The sequence below is a fragment of the Haliotis rubra genome, unplaced genomic scaffold, assembly GCF_003918875.1.
Source record: "Haliotis rubra isolate DU_JTF1 unplaced genomic scaffold, ASM391887v1 Scf33, whole genome shotgun sequence".
NCBI lineage: Eukaryota > Metazoa > Mollusca > Gastropoda > Lepetellida > Haliotidae > Haliotis > Haliotis rubra.
In genome coordinates, this window is record NW_025767002.1 from 1,042,612 (window position 1) to 1,057,614 (window position 15,003).

General features: G+C 40.0%; 1 protein-coding gene across 1 annotated transcript in view; it reads right to left on the reverse strand.

The window, feature by feature from the left end:
- LOC124284103 overlaps positions 1–15,003 on the reverse strand; it is a 156,665-nt gene that overhangs the window by 65,560 nt on the left and 76,102 nt on the right. The window contains exons 14-25 of the mRNA XM_046720161.1: positions 14,663–14,833; positions 13,751–13,924; positions 13,324–13,500; positions 11,188–11,328; positions 10,458–10,619; positions 8,019–8,207; positions 6,308–6,508; positions 5,377–5,550; positions 4,590–4,709; positions 2,793–3,046; positions 1,508–1,782; positions 88–92 (exon numbers count right to left, since the gene is read on the reverse strand). Coding sequence (XP_046576117.1) covers positions 88–92; positions 1,508–1,782; positions 2,793–3,046; positions 4,590–4,709; positions 5,377–5,550; positions 6,308–6,508; positions 8,019–8,207; positions 10,458–10,619; positions 11,188–11,328; positions 13,324–13,500; positions 13,751–13,924; positions 14,663–14,833 — 2,043 coding nt within the window. The remainder of the gene's footprint in view (positions 1–87; positions 93–1,507; positions 1,783–2,792; positions 3,047–4,589; positions 4,710–5,376; positions 5,551–6,307; positions 6,509–8,018; positions 8,208–10,457; positions 10,620–11,187; positions 11,329–13,323; positions 13,501–13,750; positions 13,925–14,662; positions 14,834–15,003) is intronic.

Consider the following 15,003-nt stretch of genomic DNA (forward strand, 5'->3'; position numbering starts at 1 on the left):
CTCACATGGTATAATCTGAAACAAAGGTTGGGAACACATCTATCAGACTTACAACAAAGAATGAAAAGAAAGGTTTACATTTTATACCAAAACTGTAAATTACAAAATAAGGAGGTAATAAACATTATTTTTCACATTGAAACAGACAGAGTACAACATTACAACACATTAATAACACTGAAAAATGAAACGTGATAACCATTCGAACTGGTGGACATATTATCTCAAACCATTCAAATACAAGCAAATAACCAGTTGGGATTATCAAGAAAAGCTTAGCAACCATTATGGTTTCTTGTTGAAGAATCTAGTAATCTGTCTGTTTGGCTTGTTTTCACAAAGTAAATAAATAAGTGTGTTTGTTGTGTAACATCAAACTAAACAATATTCCAGCTATATGAGAGCAGGCTGCAAACAACCAGACAATCCAGTAGTGGTCCGATTAATTGAAATAATCGAAGATTGGTCGCAGTGACTAAACGACCAAGCAATCGATCATATTTTCTCATAATCGAACACAAACAATTCTGGAACACTTGTTTTCATTAACAGTATTTTACACAAGGTTGGTTTTGTCTGTTACATTTCATAAGCACTACATGTACAAGCTCGTTCCAAGTCATGATTGAATTTATCTTACACACTCCAAGAAATGTATGTTCCTAACATACTAGTCCTCCTTTAAAGATGTGAAATTTTGCCAATAAACCCCCCTAAGAACTACATGGTTTTTTCCTTATTTTGTGGGCATTAACAAATTTCATAAATGACGCTAACTAATTATTTACGATGATTGATCGGTTGTAATGGACCAATCATCAGTTATGAGATTTTAACCAATTCCCAACACTGCAATCCAGTGATTGATTTTGTGATCAATACCATCAGGGTACAATCAGCCTGGTCTGACGATCTGTTTTATAACCCCTTATTATTATTAACCACCATAGTTTGCTTTGAACCTATTAAACCCCCAAATCCCCACAAGGGTTAAGTAACTGAGTGTTACGCCACTTTTAGAAATCTTCGAGCAATATCACGGCAGGATACACAAAAATGGGCTTCACACATTGTACCCATGAATCAAACACGGGTCTTGTACATGATGCACACAACACCTCAACCACTCACCTACCTTACCACCTCTGAGATAAGTATATAATAGGGCTGGGACGATTCACCGATGCATTGCGATACATTTAAGTTTGATACAGCTATCGTATGTTTTGTATCGATACAAAACATAACACAACTTTTTTTCAAAACAGTATTATCTTAAACATGTTACAGTACTTCTTTAGAGAAAAATACGAAAGTATGATGGAGTTACTTGTTTGTTTATTACAATAGTGTTATTGTTAAACACAAATACCTTGAAATAAATCATTTTAAATCTTGATACCGTGTCATTCTTTCAAGGTGTATGTATCGTGATACGTATCGTATCGCAGGTAAAATATCGTGACATAGTGTATCGTCCCAGCTCTAGTAAATAACACAATCTTACTTTTGAGGCACATTGGAGTGTTCTCTCCACAGGCCGAGTTGCCATTGTCCAGTATGAGCCCCCGGTGGACACTGCCATTGACTTGCGTTGGAGGAGATGCTGCCACTGATGGCGGACACGGCTGGGCACCCTAGTTCCGTGGAAGCTCTGATATCCAGCATGGTCGGGTCCTCTAGTCCAACCAGAGCATTGACGACAGAACTGCCACACTGACAAGCAGTAGCAATTGCCTCTCCATCTCGCACCTGGAATCCTATACTTCCTTGTATGTTTACCTGGAAACCAGAAAAAAAAAATTTGTTGGTCAGGTAGAAATTGGTCTTCAGCGTGATGATCGGATGCTTTAACTACCAGGCTACCCCACTGCCCCTCTTGGGATGAGACTGGCAAGTCGACATGTATTCTAATTGGGAATCATTATGCCAAAATGTTGACCTAACTTCGAACTTCATCAGCCAGCTACAAATGGCTTATGTTTCTATATAAATAGATCCCTTAGTCATAAAAACAGTGTCTCATAAATCGAGTTATGTATCTTGTTGAGTGTCTAGAGTCTTTAAAGGGTGTTTAGAACTGATACACATAAAGGCAAGAATTTTATGGATGTCAACTTCTTTATTGTGAAGGGTCAATCCCTGGCTTCCACTCGTCCATCCATCAAGTTAGTGCTAATTATACCGTAAAATATGTTCATTTCAGAGACTAGTTGTTAGTCTACAGTTGGCCCTGTCATCTAAAGGATGGCAATTGACATCCTTTCGGCACACCAGAAACCTGTGATCGTGGGTTCAAATCCGGTTTGTACGAATCATGTTTCTAGGTTTGTCAGTACCATGCACATAGGTTGCACAAAAGTGGTAAATCTCTGTGACCCGGGAAGATCCGGGTTAGAATTGATCCTCACGAACCCATGCTTGTCGTAAGAGGCGACTAACGGGATCGGGGGTCAGGCTCTCTGACTTTGTGCACAGATGTCATCTTATCCAAATTGCGTATATCAATGCTCATGCTGTTGATCACTGGATTGTTTGATCCAGACTCGATTATTTACAGACCGCCTCCATATAGCTAGAATTTTGCTGAGTGCGGCGTAAAACTAAACTCACTCACTCATCTTGAACTGACATACTGCGATATAACTGGTATATAACCTCAATCACTCATAATTAAACAGAGGGATGTACAGGATTTTAAAAGCTGGAAAATATTCGTTACCGTGTGCTGTAACATCTACACTCCACTGATAAGGTGTTAGTGTTTATGATACCATCATGTCCAAACTCACCACACTGCCAGTGACAGATCCATTGGTGGTCTGGTAGATGTTTATGACTGGCTGCCCAAACTCCGTACAGAGGAGCTGGAGGATGGCCTTGAAAGCCTGTAGGTTCCTCACACTCTCCCAGCCGTAGTACTCCACGCAGTGCTTGGGGATGGAGGCAGTAGCACGATAGTCAACGGACAGGGAGATCAGGTAGTCTGGTTTCTCCAGGGAGATCCGTAGATGGGGGTCTGCGATGCATTCCAGTGGCCATGGATCTGATATAGAACATTTCATAATAACCATCATGCAGTAGCAAGATTTTAAGTGTTAGACGTGCAATTTCGGGTTGATTATCACTACCACTACCACCACCAGTACCACTACTATTACCACTGGATCGCCTCCGTGGTGTAGTGGTTAGAGCGTCTGCCCGGAGAGCGGAAGGTCGCGGATTCGATCCCCAACCGCGTCATACCAAAAGACGTTAAAATATGGTACTTGTTGGTCCCTGCCTGGCGCTCGGCATTAATGGGTACAACAAGATCTGGTCGGCTCGGAGTCAGTATAATGTGTCTGAGTGGGGTATTCATGCTTCACTGCGGCATGGTATCTCAGTGGGCTAGCACTATAAAACCAGCTTCAGTCTGGGCTAGTACAAACAGCCGCACATACACACGCATGCACGTCGTCATATGCGCGAAATATTCTCACGGACGACGTAAAACCCAATTTCACCTCACCTCACTATTACCACTACTACTACGACTGCTGCTGCTGCTACTTCCACTACTACTACGACAACTATGCCTACGACTATGATTATCACTACTACTACAACTAAAAGACTACTATTACTCCGAGGCTACTACGACTATGACAACAACTATTACTACTTCTACTACTACTATGACAACTACAACTACTTCTACTATGATGATGCTTATGACTACAGTCGTGCCACGTTTATTCGAACCTCAGATATCCGGAAAACTCGCCTTCCGAATGAAAATTCCTCAAAACGAATTCACAATGTTGTAAAATTACTCACTTATCCGGAAACCCGGTTTCTGTAACCGGACGGTCATTTTCACGCTAAATTACATGCATTTTTTCTCTCTTATATCCGAATGGCTGAGAACCTGTCGTTAAGTTTACACACACATTTTACCGAGTGGACTTGCACGCCCTAACATAAAAGAAGTCTGCAGTCTTTGAAGCGTGAGAGGATTAACTACCTGTAATTAGCAAGGTGACACTGAGTTCATTTTGAGTTGTGAATGGCAAGGCCAGACGTCCCCGTTGTTTTGGTAGTGACTTTAAATCCAGAAGTTTATGTTAGGTACAGGAACAATGCAAACGCGTGGATGACATCAGAAGTGTTTCTTAATTGGTTGCTGGCATTTGACAGACAGATGCATGTACAGGTATGTTCGCACGTGTTATTGACCTGACTACTTTATTTGACAAGATGATATTTATGTATGCTTTGTTATTTGATGATGTCTTTTCAAAAAAGATTACGTCTGACGTCTATTATGTTAATTTCTTTGTATGTCTTTTACATATCTTCCGTGGTTCAGATATCCGGAAATTCGTTTATCCAGACAATTTAAAGAAAAACACAAGTGTCCGGATAAACTGGGGTCACGACTGTACTTCTACTACAACTACTACGAGACAATGACTACGACTACTACTACTATTACCACTACTAATTCTAACACTACTACTACCAGACAAGAGAATTCACTAATGATGAAACACATCATGTCAGTTTGGCAGACTTGTGTATAGGCACCATGACAACAAAGTCAGTACCTGACAGTTGGTACCCAGGTCGGTCACACTGGAAGCTGACCACAGATCCGACAGGAAACGTCTCCCAGGCACCGACAATGGAACCATAAGCTGGAGACGGCACTCGGGGACAAGATCGAACTGGAACACAGAGGACAAAACATTAATAACCCTCAATTAGGGACAAGAATCTGGACAAGAATCTACAAGTCTGGGATGTTCATGGAGATAAATTTTGTATCACACAAGTTGGTAGTAAGTAAGATATGTAGGATATAATGTGAGTGAGTGAGTTTAGCTTTACACCGCACTCAACAATATTCCAGCTATATGGTGGCAGTCTGTAAATAATCGAATCTGGACCAGACAAGCCAGTGATCAACAGCATGTCAACCAAGTCAGCGAGTCTGACCACCCGATCCCGTTAGTCGCCTCTTACGATAAGCATGGGTTGCTGAAGATTACTTCTAACCCAGATCTTTATGGGTCAGGATACAGTTCTCTGTAGACATCTTTGGCCATACTTTATAACACACTGGCAATGGATTTGTGAATTAAATTTGCTTCTTGTATACCATAACATTCTGATTTTGTTTTTCAGATGTTTTGCTCAATGTACCAGGAAATCAGGGATGACAAAAAGGATGTCAGAATGTTTTTGAACTTTCTAATATATTTTTCTAAAATGAAATTTTTGACAAATTATTAAAACCTGTTCGATCAAAGTTCACTGATTATTTGAGATTATTGCTAAATGTTTGGCTTCATTATTCTTTGACACTGTTCCTCCAAGGTTCTCTCTGCCTACCGTTACAGCGGGTGCTGTTGCCGCTCCAACTACCCGACGCCTGACATGTCCGCACTGCTGAGCCATCAAGGATGTAGCCACACAGACAGGTGAAGGTTGCAACCGACTTGTAGCCTGTACCAGAGTAGTGAACTTCCCCATTCTCAGGTTGGGATGGCACACCACAGTCAACAGCTGAAGAAAATGGAGGTTGCCACATAAGGGTTCATAAAACTAATTTCTTGTTTCCCATGACCTTGAGATTAACATTGTGAACTCAAGAGTGTTAATGAGGAATTAATGTTCAACTTGAGCACTGTTAAAAGATCCTTTTTCCATTCAGATGTCATTTTAGCACAGTATTCTGGGTTCTTGCACACACCATGCCTTTCATAGTGTAACCCATTTGCTGGAGAATCAATCCTTAGTCACTACAACTTCAGACCTATCATGTCATACCTAGTCTGCAGAGAATGTGGCCAGATAAAGTCACATGGTAAATCAGAATCAAATTTAGATGTACAACCTACAAAAAAAAAATCAATTTTTAAAATAAAGGCCTCTCTCCCTAGCAGTTTCAAAAACAGCATGAGAACCAAACCCTGCCTTGTTTCAAAAACTGATCTAAGATATATGGGGGTCTTAAGTCAAGTTTAAGTATGAGAGTTTTAACTGATACAGCATGTTATTATAACACCAGGATGTTGAGCTATCCTAATTGGGATGAAGATAAGATTCAGTGGATCCAGACACAGCTAAGGGAGGCAACTGTATACAAATTTCAGTACTTTATCACACCATATGACACACATGTCCCCTAGAAAGACTTTGATATTACGCCTGATATTAATATATTACAGAAACGAACAACCATCTTACATGCCATATAAAAAAAGAAATAACAAGAGTTATCTTCCCTTTAAACACGCAACCCATGTACAGACATTCTCACCTTCACACGTCGGCTTGTCTCCGGTCCAGTCATGTCTGGGTACGCCAGAGTCTGGGTCCACATAAAGGTCACAGAATCGTTGGTCCGGCCCCACCAGGATGAAGCCAGCGTCACAGGTATACAGCAGTGTGCTGCCCGGCTCAAGACCGGAGTACATTGCTTCACCATTGGGAGGGTGGTCAGGCTTGGGGCAAAGTGTTGCTAAAAACATCAAAACAAAACTGATTATAAAAGGTGGTTAATGTATCACAAAACTATATGTGATTTTTTTCTGAAATATTTGAAAAACTAAAATATTTATGAGTACTAAAATACTGAAAACTGAATATTTATGTTTAGATTTTATCATGTGACTGGATATCAATGACTGGTTGATTCTTCAATTTCCTTGAGCCTTAGAAGAGATATTTTGGTGAATTTCATGCATGGTAAAGTCCTTCTAATCAACAAATCATTTATTTTGGGGCCTTTAAGATCCATCACTTCCTTTTAAGAAACTGCTACCACAATATTTTATGTGATTTCTTTGGATCCTGTCCCTTTAATGACATGTGCTAAAGAAATCCAATTTTGCCATATGGATTAAATGCTTCATGCATGTACAGTGATAATCTTGATTCAGAAACTGACAAAAGATTACCATGTTTTACAAAAACCTAAACTCTGATCTTGACTTTTCACCTATCTTGATTAAAACCTTCCGAAAAGATTTATATCAAATTCAATGTGATAAATGCACAATGAGAAAGCTGAACCACAAATGTACATTCTGTATCATGACCTCCACCTTTCACCTTTTCATGACATGTTCCAAAAGCATCCCTTTCGAAGACATCCATTGAAGAACAATCTCCAATATCAGTAATGAAGACCGGAAAATCATTGATGGTGGTCAAATTCAGCAAAACCTTAATTAAACCTAAAGAAACTGTGCACACAGAAAATTCCTTCAGACTTGGAATACAACACAGAAAAGACGACATGATGTAGACACTTTATAAGCTGAAGTATCGGGCCTCAACAACATGTCAAAAGAACATGAACAATATCCGTAACAGTGCATCGACGACGCATAGAGGCTACCAAATTTTCCAAATGAAGTCCCGGGGAATGGTTAAGGACGTGGTCACTGCTGTCTGGAACCTGTGTCTGATATGAGTCACCCGAATCCATCTGTCCTGTCTTGGCGTCGTTACTCGGGGACGCCCAGAATGTGGGTGGTCGGCGACGTCATTACTGTTTCCCTAACGCCTGAACAATGCAGATATCGTGTTACGATGGCATTGGAAATGTGCTGCCACCTGTTGTTGGCTCCTGCCTGCTCAAACCATTCCAATGGCTTCATGACGTTGAGCACATGTTAATCTTGGCATGATGTGCATGTGACTTTTCATGTGAATTTGTGAACGTTTGAATGACCAAAGATCAAGCTTTCGACAGTGATGTCAATTTCTGAGTTTCACATGTTGTGGGCAGCTGCACAGGCTGCACATGCAGTAACACATTGCAAGTCCATAGGCCACCATCAATGACGTCACGTCGCCTGGCACCTGCATGGGCGTTTGATTGTCTCCAATACTTGCTATGTTCACACCTTTATTTATGCATAAAGACACTGTCTGCCTATCTTTATATTTTCTGTGTGCACAGTTTCTTTATGTGGCCAGTATACATATACTCCCTCCTTCCAACCCTCTGCAAGTACACACACCTGTACACCTTGTGACAGTTGCTGTCCACCCGCCAGCCACCTGACATGTGACATTGCCCGGTCCGTCAGGTACGTAGCCCGGCTGACAGTCGATGTAGGCCACAGTCGGGTGGATGTACTTTCCGCTGGGTAGGGGCGTTCCGCTAATGAACACCTCCCCATCCGTCACGTTGAATCCAGAACACGTAGCTGAAGGAAGGAACAGAGGATGTCAGTAAACACAATATTACAGTACCCTACAGTTTGTACCAAACTCAAAAGGACCACTAATTTTAGTTTCTTATGCCCATAGTTCGTTACATGCATTTTTGCCAAAAAATATTGCAATTTTTTCAGACAAAAAAACAAGCCAAACAATTTATTATATAACTCAATTCAGTATAAGAATGATTGTTATAAATGTAGTTTACTGTGAATAATATGCAAAAACATGTTGACACAAAAGCATATCTTTATTTGCTTTATAGACGGACTCCAAATTTTGTAAATGTGACAATTTGCATTCTTTTTATTGTCAGTGTCTGTAAAACTTCAGTAAGACCAGACCAATTTTATTTCTTGTTTTACGGATCTGCCTGTCATATTTTTTCAAGAATAAGAAAAAAAAATTAAAAAATTCCCTGCTCAAAAAATATAATCCTCATGTTTTTATTGGCCAGAAATGTAAACTTACAAGAAAAATGTTTTGTAGATGTTTTTTGCCCCATATACACTTCATAAATTGCCAAAAGGGCCTACCTTTAGAATACAGCACCACAAACTTTAAAAATACGTCATAATACCCTTTTACGTAATGTAATGTGATTTTGTTAGAAAGCACGTTCTCGATACAATGCCCTATGACGCCTGCATGGTAACACGGTTGTCTGGCTCAGCGAGTGCGTATAAGCTCCGCTCACTGGTGTTTCATCTCTACGAGCTATGTCATTTCATAAGCCCAACGATGTTGAGAGTTTCCAGTAGTTGTATATCGGTTGGATGCGCCAATATTTTGCAAGCACCAGTTTGAAATATTTTTCTTTTTTCACTAATACGCTCATATTTATTTGTATTACGGGCTGCTGAGGTGTTATGTTTTGTGTATTTTGTATTTTGTATTTGTTTTAATTTACATATATATTTTTGTCATTCAGTAATTTGCACCATTACATAGAAAAGTGTTTTATTAGTATTTTATTTTTCGAAGCGGTAATAATGCATTACACTAGACACGTCAGTCGTGTTTGTGCCGGTTCGGTCAATGCATTCTATTTATTAGGATTAATTCAAGGGGTTAGGGTTAGGGTTAGGGTTATGGCTAGGGCTAGGGCTAGGGCTAGGGCTAGGGCTAGGGCTTAGGGCTTAGGGCTTAGGGCTAGGGTTGGGGTTGGGGACCTAATGCAATATAGTAGGTACATGTCAGGTGGTTCGGTCAATGCATTCTATTTATTAGGAATATTTCAAGGGGTTAGGGTTAGGGCTGAGGGTTAGGGACCTAATCCAATATAGCAGGTACATGTCCGGTGTAATACGTGAGTACCATTGTTGTTCTTCCTTTTTGCATTTTAATACTTTTTTTTCACACAAAAACGGGAAACCAAAAACGTCGAAAGTACATTATGAAATGGGTTAATGTTGAAATTTTGGGCTAATGGAAATTGGCCTGGAATTTGCACTCAAGCCTCTTTCACACGCAACATAAAATTTTGTTCAGTAATCATTCGAAGGCTAACTCACCCTCGTGCCGTCACTACACATGCTCATGTCTCCATCGTTCCTTAGTGCGATCCACATTATCCTTACAGTGTTCCCTACATCACTTTTCTGTCACAAAATCACCGATTTATATAAATCGCGCCGTCATTCATGCATTCACCGTGAAATCTATCGTCTGGCTGGCGTCCAACAACCCTTTTCAGTTTGAGGCATATCGGCTCATTCCATACCACACGTTAATTTGTAGATTACGGAATGGGACGAAAGTGTGCCAAATGGCATCGGATCCATTCGGCAATTGTCGAGGAGAATAAAATCACGGAGACACCAAGTCTACCCGTAACCTTCGTAATTGTCCGTGACCTATTCCGACTCTTTCCGTTCATTTCAGTGACGTCACAGGAATGACTCGATAAATTTGCACATTGTGCAACAGTGTGGGCGTGCTCAGTCGGTTAGCTGTCGAAGCTAACAATCCGAAGGTCGCGGGTTGCGTCCGGCGGGTTCTCTACAAACTGGTTGGCCAAAAGTAAAATACTTTGAGTATTTAGAAGGAATATTACTTTGACTGGTGATTTTAATTTTTCCCCTCCTGCCTTTAGGTTTTCTGAGAAAAAAATCCATAAAACAAGAAATAAAATTGGTCTGGCCTAATTTCTTAATAAAAATGTACACCTAAATCCACTCTCAAGACATGCAATAGTCAATACCAAGTAAGAAATGAGAAGTGACATTAGTGGGTACCTATGCAAGTCTTCCCTGGGACAAGGACCTGGCCATCGATGTTGGCAGAATCGGGTCCAGGGTAGAGGAAGTAACCGTCGTTACAGGAACAGCTCATGTTGCCAGGACTGTTGTTACAGACTTGGTTACAGCCACCATTGTTGGAGTCACATTCGTTGATGTCTGTTATAGAAACACCAATGTCATTATAACACAATACAGTATGGATGGACCAGCTTCCTGAGCCAAGAAACTGTTACCTAAATGTTCTTGAAATGGCCTCATGAATATCACTGAGCGGTTGAGTGAGTGGTTGAGTGAGTGAGAGTGAATGAGCGAGTGAGTGATGTCGGAAGAAATCCATAATTGTTTTACACAAATTTACAGTTGCAGACCTAAGACAATGGTTTTGGTGCTGACAAACCATAATCAAGCTGAAACTGGAATTAGAATTACGATCATGTTCCTCTGGCAAGCCTAAGGGATGTAACTCTGCCAGCTGTTCCACCTTGAGCGAGTGAGTTTTACTGTTTCAACAGTATTTCAGTTTAAATCTGTAATTTTCTGTGAGACAGAAGACCCTTATGACATAGGTGCTAAAAACACATGATCACAGACTTCTGGCAAACCTAAGGGATAACACTTCAGATGACTGTGTCTCCCTTGCGCCTGCAATGAACATTGAGACATTGTGACACCATGAAGTGTTATCCAAGACACTGAGGTCGAAGTGACACCTTCAGAGAGGTACAGCAGCTCACCTTCACAACGGGTCTGATCTCCATCAGGGTGGTGGTACCCAGATTCACACTGGCACTTGAATCCCCATCCTGATTCACACAGCGGTGAAAGTCACACGTGTTCAGGTCTTCTTCAGTACACTCGTTGATGTCTGCAGAGAACACCAAGGTTATAAGTCCAATATCAACACATTATCATCTCAGATTCACAGACATGTCAAACCCATATTGGGCCAATTAAACAATATGTGTCATAAATTGGTCTCAGTTATTTTTAAAAAGAAATTAGTAATCACCATTAGCATGATTGACTGTAGGGTTTTGATTTAATTTAAACAATTTCTGACCTTGCTTTTTATTACATAAGTCCACAAAATGTGTAAATCTTCCCACCACAAGTAAAACAAGTGGTGATATACTGATTATAATTTAGTTGGATACTACCAAGATCTCCTTTCAGTATAAATACAGAAGAAGCAAAGTGCATAATATTTCAAGGATCATCCTATATATGGTTTATTTGTTTGTTGTTTAACGCCACTCTCAGCAATATTCCAGCTATCTGGTGGTGGTCTATAAATAATCAAGTCTAGACCAGACAATCCAGTGATCAACATCATGAGCATTGATCTACGCAATTGCCATACAATGACATGTGTCAACCAAGTCAGAAGCCTGACCAGCCAATCTTGTTAATCATCTCTTACAACATGCATGGGTTGCTGAAGATCATTTCTAACCCAGATCTTCACGGATGTGCTACACTTTGTCACATTTAATGAAAAAGATGAATGCAAGGATAGAAATGCAATTTTTTAAGGGTGCCACTGTGCACCAGACAGACAATTTAGGTGAGCCTTTGTGAAAATAAGCATGCTTTCTACATCACTTATGTCATTTATTGTTTAACAAATCAGTAAACATCATGTAAATCTGTAACCTTGAGAGCTGGATTTCCTTAACCCTATCAAGACTGCAAGAGTTCCGCTTCATTTATCCTGGACCCTTGAACTAACCCACAAACTATGTTATCATCCAAAACAGATTTCCTGTTATACGCACTGGCATTCAAAATGGCCACACCCATGTTTAGCTGTGAGATTGAGAGTACCACCAATAAACAATTTCATGGTGTGCAGATATAGGTTTCAAATCATTTCCTTTGGTCAAATTTTTATATTTTCCATTAAATGAATTATGGTGTGCATTATTTTAATAACATAAGTTGTGACTCCAGGGCACATTGAAAATATTTCAGCCATGCCATTTCAATATTTACTGTGCCATGGCATGCAAATTAAGCACGGACATGTTTACATGTATATGGTCACAGTAAATCTAAACATATTTTTAATAGTGTTTTCTGTATTTTCAACAGATTTTCCTGTGAGCGGATCACATAGAAATCATTACATATTTTTCTCTTCACATACTGCTTCATATTTTTCATATCTGTAAAGGATGGTTTATGAAGTAGGGTCATTTTGGGTCAAATCATTTTAATCAAATTTACAAATTACTGAAAACTTTAAGATTTTGGCAGGAGAATCATCAAAAATGTACATTGACTTTGTTGTCTTTCAGTGGCATTTAGAAGTTGTACATTGATGTCCAAGATATTTTTATGGATTAAACTTCTTTTTTATTTTCTCTCAAAATTGTGAACTGTTCACCTGATGATGGGACCTGGAATGGTCTCGAAACATCGTGAGAGAAAATAAAAAAGAAGTTTAATCCATAAAAATATCTTGGACATTGACTTTGTTGTTCTTACATCGGCTAATGTTTCTCCACTGACTTGGATCATTGCATCAAGTACACAAGTGTGGAAACATGGGTGAATTGTTATATAGTTTTACAAGTATCTCGAACTATGAGCAAGTCAGTTTCTTTTGTCAACATTTTATCGTAAGGTTTTTACTGTTTTTATTTACATCTCAGCTTGAGTAAGAAACGTTGTTAAAATGTTCACAACATGCTTCCTGAAAACTGAATTCTGGCATTTGACGCCATGCAGCTTCACTATACCGTTAGTGTTGTTTTAAGTCCAAAACATGAAATCATTAGAATTGAACGACATGAATTCTCCTTTTTTCGAACATATGTAACGTATTCAGTTACAATTTCTGAATGTTTTACCCACTTACCAAGACAGGCTGGTACACTCTTGTCATATAGTCCATCCTCCTGACACAAGAGGACATTATCTTTGTCTGGTCTGTATCCATGGTTACAGTCAATGCTGACTGACTCCCCAACTTTGACTGGGCCAGTCACATTGGGTCGTCCATTGGTCACTCCCTGAATAGCTGGACACTGGTCAGCTGTGGGACAATCGTGGTTGATCAAATAATGAAAATTGTCTTAATTTTAAATTTTCAAATTGTGGATATTCTGGGAAAAAAATAATTCATAAATGACATACATAAGGATGAAACAACCCCACAATATTTTCAGAGGTACAATGTCAGCAGAAGCATTGAATGAATGAAAAACAAGTAAAATGCATCAATTATCTTCTGACCATTGTCAATAAAATCTGACAAGCATTCATTGCCCAGACTTTAGACTTACGCTGACATGTAGGCGCCACAGAAGACCATGTGCCGTCTGCTGTGCAGTGAGCCTGTGCAGATCCAACCAGGTGGTAGCCATTGTTGCAGTAGTAGGTGATGACAGCGCCATAGTGGTTCTCCTCAGCCTCAACACGGCCGTTGACAGGTGCGTGCACCTTCGGGCAGGTAACCACTGAAGGAGAAGAGAATATAAATATATAATAGAAAATAATCAATCTCATATAACTGCCAAAACAGATTGCACTGGAATTTGAAGCCAAATAAGTGATGAAAAGCCATTTTTGTGTTACAGCAGTCTTCTGGAGAACCTGGTTCCATGTTTCCATTTTTAGTGAAGATATTTGGTCTGCTATTTCTTCTTAAATGACAAAATGCATATTGCCGTCTGTACGACTGTAAATTCTTGCAGTACACTGGACGCTACTTCCTTGGCTTAGAGCTCATGACAGGATCGGGTGGTCAGGCTCGCTGGCTTGGTTGACACATGTCATCGATTCCCAATTACGCAGATCGATACTTATGCTATTGATCACTGGATTGTCTGGTCCAGATTCGATTATTTACAGACCGCCGCCATATAGCTGGAATATTGCTGAGTGCGGCGTAAAACTAAACTCACTCACTAGTGCTCATGAAAATCTTTACAAGCTACATCTTCATTAACACATGTTTTCCTGATTCAAATCAATATTTTGAGGGCCGTTTGGATGAGGTTGCAATTTTGTATGTAGATCTATGCCCACTCATGCTCACAAGAGACATTTTATTTGGCTGTTGATTTCAAGTTTATGAGTGAGATAAATTATGATTATAGGGATATGTTACAACAGAACAGAGAAACACTGGACAATCAAGAATGAATCAACCTTGGAAAGAAATTCAGACAACAATGGCGGACATTGACACTCACATTCACAGGCAGGAAGTGGGGACCAGCCCTGCTCACTGCATGTGACCTGGTTCTGACCAATCAGATCATAGCCCTCCAGACACTGGTAGAATGCCGTCCCTCCATATGTGGTCTTGTCAAGGGAGACAAGGACAGCATTGGCCGGCACGCCGGGGGAACCACAGTCGATCTCTGAAACATTCAAAAGTTTTCATAACATTCAATCTTCTGTGGTTCGAGAGTTGTGTCCCTTAGGCATGACTGAATCCTATGATCTTGGACTTGATTCCTGGTCAGAATGGGTTCCATGAAAGCAGAGATATGGTCTCTGATGAAAGTTCTAAACATCAAAGACCTGCAAG